This window comes from Chlorocebus sabaeus, chromosome 8, assembly GCF_047675955.1.
Source record: "Chlorocebus sabaeus isolate Y175 chromosome 8, mChlSab1.0.hap1, whole genome shotgun sequence".
Taxonomy (NCBI): domain Eukaryota; kingdom Metazoa; phylum Chordata; class Mammalia; order Primates; family Cercopithecidae; genus Chlorocebus; species Chlorocebus sabaeus.
The window spans coordinates 77589328-77602268 of NC_132911.1; the positions used below are offsets into that span (position 1 = coordinate 77589328).

General features: G+C 34.8%; 1 protein-coding gene across 14 annotated transcripts in view; it reads right to left on the minus strand.

The window, feature by feature from the left end:
* The window catches only part of STAU2 (staufen double-stranded RNA binding protein 2), a 333819-nt gene that overhangs the window by 173967 nt on the left and 146911 nt on the right, over positions 1–12941 (minus strand). For all 14 annotated transcript variants that reach the window (XM_008000887.3, XM_008000875.3, XM_008000893.3 and 11 more), the window contains one exon: positions 7038–7169. In XM_008000887.3, the coding sequence (XP_007999078.2) occupies positions 7038–7169 (132 nt within the window). The remainder of the gene's footprint in view (positions 1–7037; positions 7170–12941) is intronic.

Here is a 12941-nt window from a genome sequence, read left to right on the forward strand (position 1 = left end):
GCAGATGACACTGTCTCAGCCCAAAATCTCCTTAAGCTGATAAGAAACTTCAGCAAAGTCTCAGGATACAAAATAAATGTGCAAAAATCACAAGCATTCTTATACACGAGTAACAGACAAACAGAGAGCCAAATCATGAATGAACTCCCATTCACAATAGCTTCAAAGGGAATAAAATACCTAGGAATCCAACTTACAAGGGATGTAAAGGACCTCTTCAAGAACTACAAACCACTGCTCAGTGAAATAAAAGAGGACACAAACAAATGGAAGAACATACCATGCTCATGGATAGGAAGAATCAATATTGTGAAAATGGCCATACTGCCCAAGGTAATTTATAGATTCAATGCCATCCCCATCAAGCTACCAATGACTTTCTTCACAGATTTGGAAAAAACTACTTTAAAGTTCATATGGAACCAAAAAAGAGCCCACATTGCCAAGACAATCCTAAGCCAAAAGAACAAAGCTGGAGGCATCACGCTACCTGACTTCAAGCTATACTACAAGGCTACAGTAACCAAAACAGCATGGTACTGGTACCAAAACAGAGATGTAAACCAATGGAACAGAACAGAGCCCTCAGAAATAATACCACACATCTATAGCCATCTGATCTTTGACAAACCTGACAAAAACAAGAAATGGGGAAAGGATTCCCTATTTAATAAATGGTGCTGGGAAAACTGGCTAGCCATAAGTAGAAAGCTGAAACTGGATCCTTTCCTTACTCCTTATACGAAAATTAATTCAAGATGGATTAGAGACTTAAATGTTAGACCTAAAACCATAAAAACCCTAGAAGAAAACCTAGGTAATACCATTCAGGACATAGGCATGGGCAAGGACTTCATGTCTAAGACACCAAAAGCAATGGCAACAAAACCCAAAATTGACAAATGGGATCTAATTAAACTAAAGAGCTTCTGCACAGCAAAAGAAACTACCATCAGAGTGAACAGGTAACCTACAGAATGGGAGAAAATTTTTGCAATCTACTCATCTGACAAATACCCAGAACCTATAAAGAAGTCAATCCAATTTACAAGAAAAAACCAAACAACCCCATCAAAAAGTGGGCAAAGGATATGAATGAACAGACACTTCTCAAAAGACGACATTCATACAGCCAACGGACCCACGAAAAAATACTCATCATCACTGGCCATCAGAGCAATGCAAATCAAAACCACAATGAGATACCATCTCATACCAGTTGGAATGCCAATCATTAAAAAGTCAGGAAACAACAGGTGCTAAATAGGAACACTTTTACACTGTTGGTGGGACTGTAAACTAGTTCAACCACTGTGGAAAACAGTGTGGCGATTCCTCAAGAATCCAGAACTAGAAATACCATTTGACCCAGCCATCCCATTACTGGGTATATACCCAAAGGATTATAAATTATGCTGCTATAAAGACACATGCACACGTATGTTTATTGCAGCACTATTCACAATAGCAAAGACGTGGAATCAACCGAAATGTCCATCAGTGACAGACTGGATTAAGAAAATGTGGCACATACACACCATGGAATACTATGCAGCCATAAAAAAGGATGAGTTCGTGTCCTTTGTAGGGACACGGATGCAGCTGGAAACTATCATTCTCAGCAAACTATCGCAAGAACAGAACACCAAACACCGCATGTTCTCACTCATAGTTGGGAATTGAACAATGAGATCACTTGGACACAGGAAGGGGAACGGCACACACTGAGTCCTATAGTGGGGAGGGGGAAGGAGGGAAGGATAGCATCAGGAGATATACCTAATGTAAATGCTGAGTTAATGGGTGCAGCACACCAACATGGCACATGTATACATATGTAACAAACCTGCATGTTGTGCACCTGTACACAAGAACTTAAAGTATAATACAAAATAAAATTTAAAAAAAAAGAAAGAGGAGAAGGAAGTAGGGGGAGAAGGAAGTAGGAGGAGGAGAAAAAAATGAGAGAAAAAATGAGAAGAAGGACGGAGAGGATAAGGAGGAAAAGAAGAAAAGGTGGAGGAAAAGGAGAAGGAAGAAAAACAGAAAGAACGGAGGAAGAAGAGTGGGGAAAGAGTACAGGGGCAGAGAAGAAAGAAAGGAAGAAACAAAAAAAATCAAACTTAGATACATCACAGCCAAATTGCTGGAAAATAAAGAAAAAAAATATATTGAAGGCTGAGAAAGGAAAAAAAAAATACATCAACAAGAACAAGTAAGAATTACAATAGAGTTTACATTGAAAATTATGCCTATCAAGAGACAGTGGAGCAAGATCTTTAAAGTACTAGAAGAAACAGGAAACCCAGAATCCTATATCCAGAAAAAAACAACTTTCAAAAATGAAGGTGATTCATTGGAGGCTTAAAAACGAAAAAAAAAAGTGAAATTTTCTGCTACAGCAGTCACTGAAGAGCAGCAGCCATAGTTCTGCATTACCACATGGCCATGGGCCTCAACCAGGGCCCATGGTGAACAAGAATATAAGCAAGCTGAGGCAGGGCTGCCACCCTGGACACCTCATCAAGCATACAAAGTTTGTGTAAGACATCATCTGGGAGGTGTGTGGCTTCCCCTGTAGAAGTGGCATGCCATGAAGCTGCTCAAAGTCTCCAAGGACAAGCGGGCCCTCAAGTTCATTAAGAAAAGGATAAAAACACACATATGCACCAACAGGAAGCAAGAGGAGCTGAGGCAGTATCCTGACTGCCATGAGGAAAGCAGCTGCCAAGAAAGTCTGAGCCCCCATCCCACTTCGTGTATAATAAAATAAAACCTATAAAGAAAAAAAAGAAAGTGAAATAAATACTTTTTTCACAAACAAAAGCTGAGAGAATGCACTGCCTACAGATCTGCTAAAATAAGTAATATTAAAGGAAGCCTTCAAGCAAGGAAGGGGTATAATACCAGAAAGAAATCTGAATTTACACAAATAAATGAAGGATATTGAGAATAATCAAAATGAGAGTAAATATAAAAGGCATTTTCTGTTGATTTTAATCACTTAAGAAGATAAACAGACTATTTATAAAGCAAAATTAGTAACAATGAGTTGTAGGGTTTAAAAAATATAGAAAACTAAAATGTATAGCCACAATAGGAGGTCAGAGAAACTTAGAGAAGTAACATATGTGACCACAACAGAGGTCAAAGAAGAAAAAAAGTAAACAGAGTAAGCAGGGAAAAATAAAAGCAACTAATAAAATGGTGTGTTTAAATACAACAACTCAGTAACTTCAGTAAGTACAAATGGTCTAATCACCATAACTAAAGGGCAAAGTTTGTCAAATTAAATTTTAAAGAACAAGACCCAATTATATGCTTTCTAAAAGAAATCAATGTAAAGATAGGCTAAAAGTAAAACACAGGAAAAAAAGATCCCATGCAAACACCAGTCAAAATAAAACTGGAGTAGCTATATTAATATCAAACAAAACAGATTTCAGAACAAGGAATAAAAGGAAATATCCAATAAAAGTGGTCAAGTAATCAAAAAGACACAGCAACACTAATTGTACATGTATATAACAACAAAGTTTCAAAATGCATAAAACAAAAACTAATAAAACTGAAAGAAGCAGAAGTAGGAAAATCCAAACTTATAGTTGGAGACTTTAACACTGAACAAAACAAGTAATCATAACAGATACAGGGCCTGAAAGAAGAAATCAAGAGGGAAATCAGAACATATTTTGAGTTGAATGAAAGTAAAAACCCATAAAGTGTGTATCCCAGATGTTAAAAAAACAAAAAGAGAAGAAAAACTCAACTTGTCAAAATGTGTAGGACAGAGCTAAATCAGTGCTTAAAGAAAAATTCACAGCATTAAATGCCTATATTAGAAAAAGGAAAGTTCTCAGATATATAGCCTAAACTTCTACCTTACAAAATTAGAAATGAACAAAAAAATAAAAACAAAAACCAGTGAAGGATAAAATAAAGAGCAGAAATCAAAAAAACTGAAAATAGAAAAACAGAGAAAAATCAATGCAACTAAAACCTAATTGTTTGAAAAGATTTAAAATTTTATAAAACCCCTAGCTACACTGAACAGAAGAAAAAGAGAAAAGAAATAACCAATATCAGAAATGAAAGTGAATATCATTACAGATTCTGCCACTACTAAAAGAGTAAGGGAATGTTACAGATTCTTCCACGATTAAAAGAAAAAAGGAACGTTATAAACAATTTTATACTAGTAAATTCAACAACTTAGAAGAAATAAACTAATTCTCTGAAAGACAAAAACTACCAAAGTTCAATCAAGCAGAAGTAGGTAACCTAAATAACCCTATTTATTTTTAAAATCTGAGTTTGTAGTTAAAAAAACCTTTCCACAGAGAAAATTCTAAACCCAAAAGCCTTCACTGGTAACTTCTACCAAATAATTTAAGAAATACCAACCAGGTGCAGTGGCTCACGCCTGTAATCCCAGCACCTTGGGAAGCCAAGGCAGGCAGATCATTTGAGGTCAGGAGAGCAAGACCAGCCCGGCCAACATGGTGAAACTGCTTCTTCACTAAAAATACAAAAAATCAGCCAGGTATGGTGGTACACACCTATAATACCAGCTACTCGGGAGGCGGAGGAGAGAGAATCGCTTGAACCTGGGAGGTGGAGGTTGCAGTGAGCCAAGATCGCACCACTGCACTCCAGCCTGGACGACAGAGCTAGATTGTTTGTTTTTAGATTCTCAAAAAAACAAACAAAAAAATCCTGTTTTAGCTGGTTTTAAAAACTGCTTTTGCCACACTCATCAAAAGTCATCTTATTGATAAATCAATATATTCAGTCCTTCTCTTATTTGATCTCTCTGCAGCATCTGACCTAGTAGTCATTCTCTGTTCCTTTTTGCAGGTAGTCTTTCCTCCTCTTTTTTCCTGTATCTTGAATGCATCTTATCTGCTATTCAAATCTTACCCATTACATTTCTGAAATATCTCTGGAGTCTTTCCCTTCCTCCTCTCTACCTTCACTGTCTCAGTTCAGATCCTCAATATCTCTTACCTAAACAACTCCGGCTGCCTCCTGACTGGCATTCCTGTCTGGTTTCGCTCTGCTCAAATCCATGCTCCACATTACTTAACAGAAGTATCTTTTGAAGAATGCAAACCAGATCAATTCACATTCATGTTCAAATCTTAAATGAGCATTTCTTCAAACTTTCTACTTCGCATAATAACAGTGACCTCAGCTTCTTTTCCTGACTTTCCAGGTTCATCCTCATGCTCTCTAGGTTCTGGGATACTATAGTTTTGTTATATGGTTCAAATTCCTCACTCCCTGCACTTAAAGAAAGATCACCTCCTTGAGTGCAGAGACCAAGTTTCAGTCATCTTATTAAAATCAGTCATTTTTAAGTGTCTAGCATTTAGTGAGTGTGATGATTAATTTTGTATGTCAACTTGTCTGGGCCACAGTGCCCAGATACTTGGTCAAACATTACTCTGGGTGTTTCTGCAAGAGTGTTTTTGGGTAAGATTTACATTTAAAGTGGTGAACTCTGAGTAAAGCAGATCACACTCCACAATGTGGGTAGTCCTCATCTAATCAGCTGAAGGCCTGAACAGAACAAAAAGCTGACCTCCCAGGGCAAGGAGGAATTCTCCAGTATACTGTTTTTGGACTGAAATTTCAACTCTTTCCTGATTCTCCATCCTGTCAGCCTGTCCCATCAGATTTTACACTAGCAAAGCCTCCACAATCACATGGGCCAATTCCTTAATATATATACACAGACACACACACACAGACACACACACACACACACACACACACGCTGATGGTTCTGTTTCTTTGGAGAACCCTGAATTATACAATGGTTACACAAAAAATGTTTTTCAAATTAATGAAATTAATTAATTAATGGTGGTTTTTTGTTCTACTTTCATTTAATTTACAAATACATGTCTGTGAGGAGATTTATTTTGACATATTTTTATAGATCACTCACCAGTTTTAAGTCAATATAAATGTGTTAAGTTAAAACAACAAATACACAATATAAGGACTACAGAAACTGGAACACATGTTAGGTTTCATGTTACAAATACTTTTAAAAGAAGAAAAAGTGTTGACTAGCCAGGTTATAAAAACAGAATTGAAATCTCTAGCAATACCACACAAAGATTTTTTAAAATCATTCAAAAGAATTGCCTAGAAAACAAAAAAGTACATCAAAGTGTCTTTATATATTTTTGTTTCTAACTCTAAACTTTTAAAATGTGTTCCTGTAGAAATTAAAAATATCTTTGAAACAGAATTCTTGTGTGAGAAGATGCTGGTCTAAAGCATATTACTTTTGATAAAAGTAATTAGTAAGCCTGTTTTTTGAATGTTCACATAAATAAAACGTTTGATAGAAATAATGTCTACAAATCCACAGATAACAAAATGATACTTAATACAAAATGGAAATAAGCCAATTTCTGCCAAGTTATATGCCAAGTTCTGAATTCAGGGTTCTCTGCTTCCCTTGTAACAGATGTAGGTGTTAATGATGTCATTAACTGCTGCAGAAAAAACAGGGGACCGTGAACACAGGTCTTGGCAGAAAATAAACACCCTATGAGTTCACCTTTAAATTTAAAGTAAATAGAAAAATTAGTTTATAGAGTGTCTGTCCAATATAGTTCCTGCCCTAAAGGGATAAGTCAGAATTTTTATTTCCAGTGTTTTCAGCTGTATTCCAAAAATAAAGGCTAACAACCTGTGTTCTCAAAAGACACAAATTAAGACTGTATCTATACGGCAAAAACAACCAGTCAACAAGTTAAAAATGTTACATTGGTATTACATAAAATATGTACAACCATACGACAAACTTTTTGTATTTTCTAATCGTAAGATTACAAATACTCATTAATATCTCATCTTACTCCGTAAGTATATGTTATTTTGTGCTTGGATCATCTATCTTTGTATTGCCTCAGAAAAGTTAAAATTGACATCTACTTTAATACCAGTTAAGATCAAAATTTATTAATAACTTTGATATTATGACAGATAGGATACACAGATGTAAACTTAACTCTTACCTTCTCAAGTTGATCCTGAAGATTAGTGGATGCTTTATAACCAAGCTGTAATAGCATTGCTTCTGCAGCGTTTTTTTTGGCTATCTTTTTATTAGGTCCTGTTCCTGTAGCAACTTCATTGCCTACCTTCACCTGATAAGATTAAAGAAATAAATTAATGATAATTGTTTTGGTAAACAGGAAGTCCTTACATCATAAAGCAATTCTACTCTCTCGCATTTGAAAATACAAAGTTCAGTCCAAAATAAAAACAGCAACATAACATTTATGTAATCTTATATGTACATGAAAAAAATATGAAAAAATGGTCCTTAAAATATCAATGGAGGATTATCTTATGATGGTAGAATTTTATAGAATTTTTACTTCCATATACATTTATATGCTATTTGTTTTTTTAAACACTAAATTTATATTATTTATATAAGCAGAAAAATAAAATTTACATTTTAACAGCATTCGTGTTGGTTATGACTACATTTTAGCATTCTTATATTTCAACTGATAAACTGAAAAGGCTGAAATTCATATTGGTGCCATTTAAAATACTGTTCAAATTGCAACATTTATGTAAACATTCAAGTTTACAAAGATTTACATTAAATAGTTCCTGAAGAGAATTAATACACAAGTGCTGCTACAACATTATGATTAAAAACAAAGGCTTCTGGCTGGGCACAGTGGCTCACACCTGTAATTCCCCTTTGGGAGGCCAAGGCAGGCGGATCACAAGGTCAGGAGTTCGAGATCAGCCTGGCCAATATGGTGAAACCGCGTCTCTACTAAACTTACAAAAATTAGCCAGGTGTGATGGCATTCACCTGTAGTCCCAGCTACTCGGGAGGCTGAGGCAGGAGAAACGCTTGAACCTGGTAAGTGGAGGTTGCAGTGAGCCACAATTGCACCACTGCATTCCAGCCTGGGGCCACAGAGTGATATTCCGTCTTTAAAAAACAAAACAAAACAAAACAAAACAAAAAAGCAAAGGCTTCCAAGTCAGATTGGGATATGAAACTCAACTCTATTATTTCCTAGCTGTATGAACTGGGACAAATTATTTAATATCTCTAAGCCTCAGGCTTTTCATCAGTAAAGCACAGGTAATACCAACTTCGGCACAGTGTTGCTTTGAAAAGTGAACAAGATAATGTGTGTAAACCACAGCGTTTAATCCATCATAATTGCTCAATAAAAAAAAGATTTTTATCATTAGAACTATTCTACAGTTATCTTCTGTGAGCAATTTATACATGTATTTACAACCATACAACTATAAAAAGTAAAGTAGATAGCAAAAAAGAATAGAATTACAAGAAGAAATAGAAAACACACAACTATAGCTGAATTTCTTTTTACACAATGGTCTCAGTAAGTGATTGAAGAAGTAGTTAAATAGTTATTCACAACTTTGGAAATTAAACAATGTAATTATGGTCAGGTGTGGTGGCTCATACCTATAATTCCAACACTAAGAGGATTGTTTGAGGCCAAGAGTTTGAGACCAGCCTGGGCAATGTAGTGACACCTCATCTTTACAAAAAAAATTTAATTATTTAGGCAAGATGGCTGTAGTCCCAGCTACTTGGGAGGCTGAGGTGGGAAGATTGCTTGAGCCCAGGAGTTCAGGGCTGCAGTGAACTGTGATCATACCACTGCACTGCACCCTGGGCAACAGAGCAAGACCACATCTCTAAAAAAATTAAAATTAAAAATTAAAAATTTTATAAACAATGTAATTCCAAATTACAATGGGCAAAAGAAGAAATTCCAGTGAAAACTAGAAAATATTTTAAATAATCCACGGAAATATACCAAAACTTGAAGGACACAGCAAAAGGAAAGTCTAGAAGAAAACGCATAACCGTAACAGCTTACAGGAGAGGAACAAAGTAACGAGCTAAACATCCGCCTCAAGAAGTCACAAACATATCAGCAAAACAAACCCAGAGAAACCAGAATAAAAAGCAAAAGGTAAGGAAATACAAAACAAAGTACAATAAAGTTAGAAAAGCCAAAAGTTGGTTCCCTAATAAGACTAATAAAACGATAAATCAAAAGTAAGACTGGTCAAGAAAAAAAATATGAGTTCTTCTCTGAGATGGGTATTTTTTAAAAAGAAAAGAAGAGGAGAAGGCACAAATAAGAAATGAAATAATTAAAAGGGGAGATTACCATCGCTTCTGTAGCATTACAAAATAATAAGGAATACTGAGGCCGGGCGGAGTAGCTCACTACCCATAATCTCGGCACTTTGGGAGGCCAAGGCAGGTGGATTACTTGAGGTCAGGAGTTCAAGGCCAGGTTGGCCAACATGGTGAAATCCTGTCTTATACTAAAAATACAAAAATTAGCCGGGCATGATGGCAGGTGCCTGTAATCCCAGTTACTTGGAAGGCTGATGCAGGAGAATTGCCTGGACCCAGGAGAAAGAGGTTGCAGTGAGCCAAGATCATGCCACTGCACTCCAGCCTGAGCGACAGAGTGAGACTCTGTCTCACCAAAAAAAAAAAAAAAAAAAAAAAAAGGAATACAGAGAACAATTTTATGCTAAATTTTAAAAACATATTTAGATACAATGGAAAAATTCCTAGACAATACAAATTACCAAATTGCCACAGAATAAGCCTAAAGAATACGACTAAAACTACTAATGAAATAAAAACCATAATAAAAAATCTTTGCAAAAAGAAAACTCTGGAGATCTTCTCCATAAAGTTCTACTCAATATTTAAGGAAGAATTATGCTCTTCTTTTCATCCAAATTCATCCATAAAACAGAAAATGAGAAATCAGTCCCCAATTATTTTATGAGCTACCATTTTGATTCCAAATCCCAACAAGAACAGTACAAGAAAGAAAATTTAAACAGTTTCACTCATGAACATAGATGCAAAAGTTTTAAACAGTATAATGAATAAAGCAATATACAAAAAGAAAAAGATTCATGACAAAGTTAGGTTTATTGCAGGAATGCAAGTTTGGTTTAACATTTGAAATTCAAACTAGAAATTGACATTCATTCATAATGAAAACTATTAGCAAACTAGGAAAAGAAGAAAACTTTTTTAATATGATAAAGGGCATTTTACAAAACACCTACAGCAAACCTCAGGAAACACTGTACTTAATGTCGAAAGAAACAAATTAGAAACAAGACGAGGATGTTCCCTATTATTACTACTGTTTAAAAGTTTACACAAATCCTAGACAGAGAAATAAGGCAAGAAAAAGTAAAAAAAAAAGGATCAGGAGGGAAAAGAACTCATTATTTATAGATGTGATTTCACATATAAAGAAGCTAAGAAACTCCATAGATGAATTACAAGAATCAATTAGATTGTAACCAGCTCAGTATAAAAAAGAGAACTGCATTTCTACATTCCATCAACATTCAAGTAGTAGATGAAAAATATTAAAAAGATACCATTTACATTAAATGAAAATCAAATACCTAGGATGTGCAAATCTTCTACATAGAAAACAAAGCCTTATTGAGAAACTTTAAGAAACACCTAATAAATAGAGCAAAATGCCATGTTCATGGATTGAAGACAATACTAAAGTAATATCATCAGTTCTCTTCAAATTGACCTAAACTCAATTAATTGAACTCAATGAAAACTCAATAAAAATTCCATACATCTTTTTATAATACTTGAACAAGATGATTCCAAAATTTACATGGAAATGTGAAGTGCTAAGAACAGCCAAAATCCTTTTGAGGAAGAACAAGGTGGGGGACATTTATTTGTCTGGATATCTAGACTTATTATAAAGTTAATATAAGGAAAAATTTAAATTTGGCTGCATTAAAAATTACTCTTGTTCTTCTAAAAGTACTATTTAGAAAGGAAAGTCACAACACAAGGGAAGGTATTTAAAATGCCATATAACTACAAAGGGCTCGCATCCAGAATATATAGGAGGTTGCCATATATCAGTGTTTTTAAAAAACTAGCAGAAAAATGAGCAAGAAAAGTGAATGGGCAATCCATATCTGAAAAGTTGAATTGTTTTATCAGTTATCATTTTGTTTAAAAAAAATTAGAAAGTTTCAATAATAGCTTCATGCCACTTTAATATATTTCACAATGACAACAAAATTCAGTTTTCAGCTATATAGCGTGATACTCCTAACCATACTTTCCTTTTTTGTTTCTTGTGTAAAATCATAATATTGGCTGTTTCATCTGTCCCAGAACATACAAATTCCCATTTGGTATCCACACTTGAGTACTGTTCATCATTTATTCTTACCTCCTTATTTACAGTTTCTGTGTTATTATTTCCAACACTACTTTTAAGTTTAAGTGAACCACCCAATTTTAAGGAACTGGGAGAAGATACAACAAAATGGTAACAAAATACAAACTTAAACATAAACAATGTGCAAATGATATAAAAAAGGAGCTGTACTCTCTTTTAACAGAGTTTCAGTAAAGACAAACTAAATGACAATTCATATAGCACATGAAACACTGAAAATACATTCCTTACAGAATTTCTGTAACAACTATCACAAATTGTATAGTTTAAACCTGTGAAATATTTTTTAAATATTTCATTGCCTTTTCTTCTGAAACTGGAAACCACCATATTGTGACAAATCAGAAGTAGTCTTTGGACTTCACGCTGAGAAGGACAAATCTAGTATAGTCAGACAAGGTACTTACAGCTAGATGAATACACACCACCTGCTATAACAGTGTCTGCCTCAACATGGCAGGCCCTAAGGATAATCTACTCAAACCCCTGGCTAGAGTTACCTCTGCTACCTGTTATCTTTTCCAATGCTTGGTTTGTTCCCCCAGCTTCATCAGTCCCTATGTTATTGCTGGAATCCTTCTTAGTGAAAAGATTTGGTCAGTTATGTCAGAAGCTTCCTCTACTGCTCTGAGGCCTGGTCTTGGACTTGTCAGCTGTAATGCTGTTCCCATCCCTGTATTCACCTCTCTCTATCTGCTAGATTTCCATCTGGCCTATTCTGATACCTTCAGGACTTACTTATTCTAAAAAAGGGCTTCCCAGTTTCGTCTACCCATTCACCCAGCCCTTGCCTCATGCAAATTTTAATAATCTCATGGTTGAATAGTTTGTAAGCAGTTATCCCAGAGTAATTTGTTAACAAAGAAAGACCACATTGCCAAAGGACTTTCATTCTCTGCTAATAAACACAATGGTCACTCAAAACATCACTTTATTATAAAAGTTAAGTAAATAAATAAATTTCACAAGTCATCTTCCTTGAGAGGTCACAAATTTTATAACTATTGTAAATATGGTCTCTATATTTAAATGTGAATTTCTATCTGTAAAGAAGCTCAATTATTTTACCATGCAGTAAATTTAAGACTGCCAAATCTTTGTCTTTAAATTTAACAGTTCATTCACATGAATCAAATCCTCAAAAACCTAAGAAACTGAAAAGTTCTGAAATAGAATTTACCAAAAACTTAATTTTTATTTATTTTTTAACAACCTGGTGATCTTAATCACAGGCTGAAAAGTTAGTATCACATAATAACACAGTGTGCTGATATGCAACTTGGTTATCATTATTTTCTGTATGAAAGATTAAAATACTCCTCACCAAAAAAATGAAAAGCTTTAAGAAATCTGCTTTGGAACAAAATACCCAAATAATGTCATCGGAGGTTTTCTTTATCTAGTAATCAACGTAAGTAACTGCATCCATTCTAAAATATACAGTTTTTCTTTGGTAATATATAAAAATGAGCATCTCATCTCTAGGTATTTTGCTTCCATATTCAATTATGACAAATGATAACACTGCCTAAGTAGTTTATACAAAAGCCATTACTTTGATAAAATTGCGGCAATACTGTAATGAATCCACTGGGGCTTCCAGAAGGGGAAAAAACAATATGAATTCAGTGCGAAAAC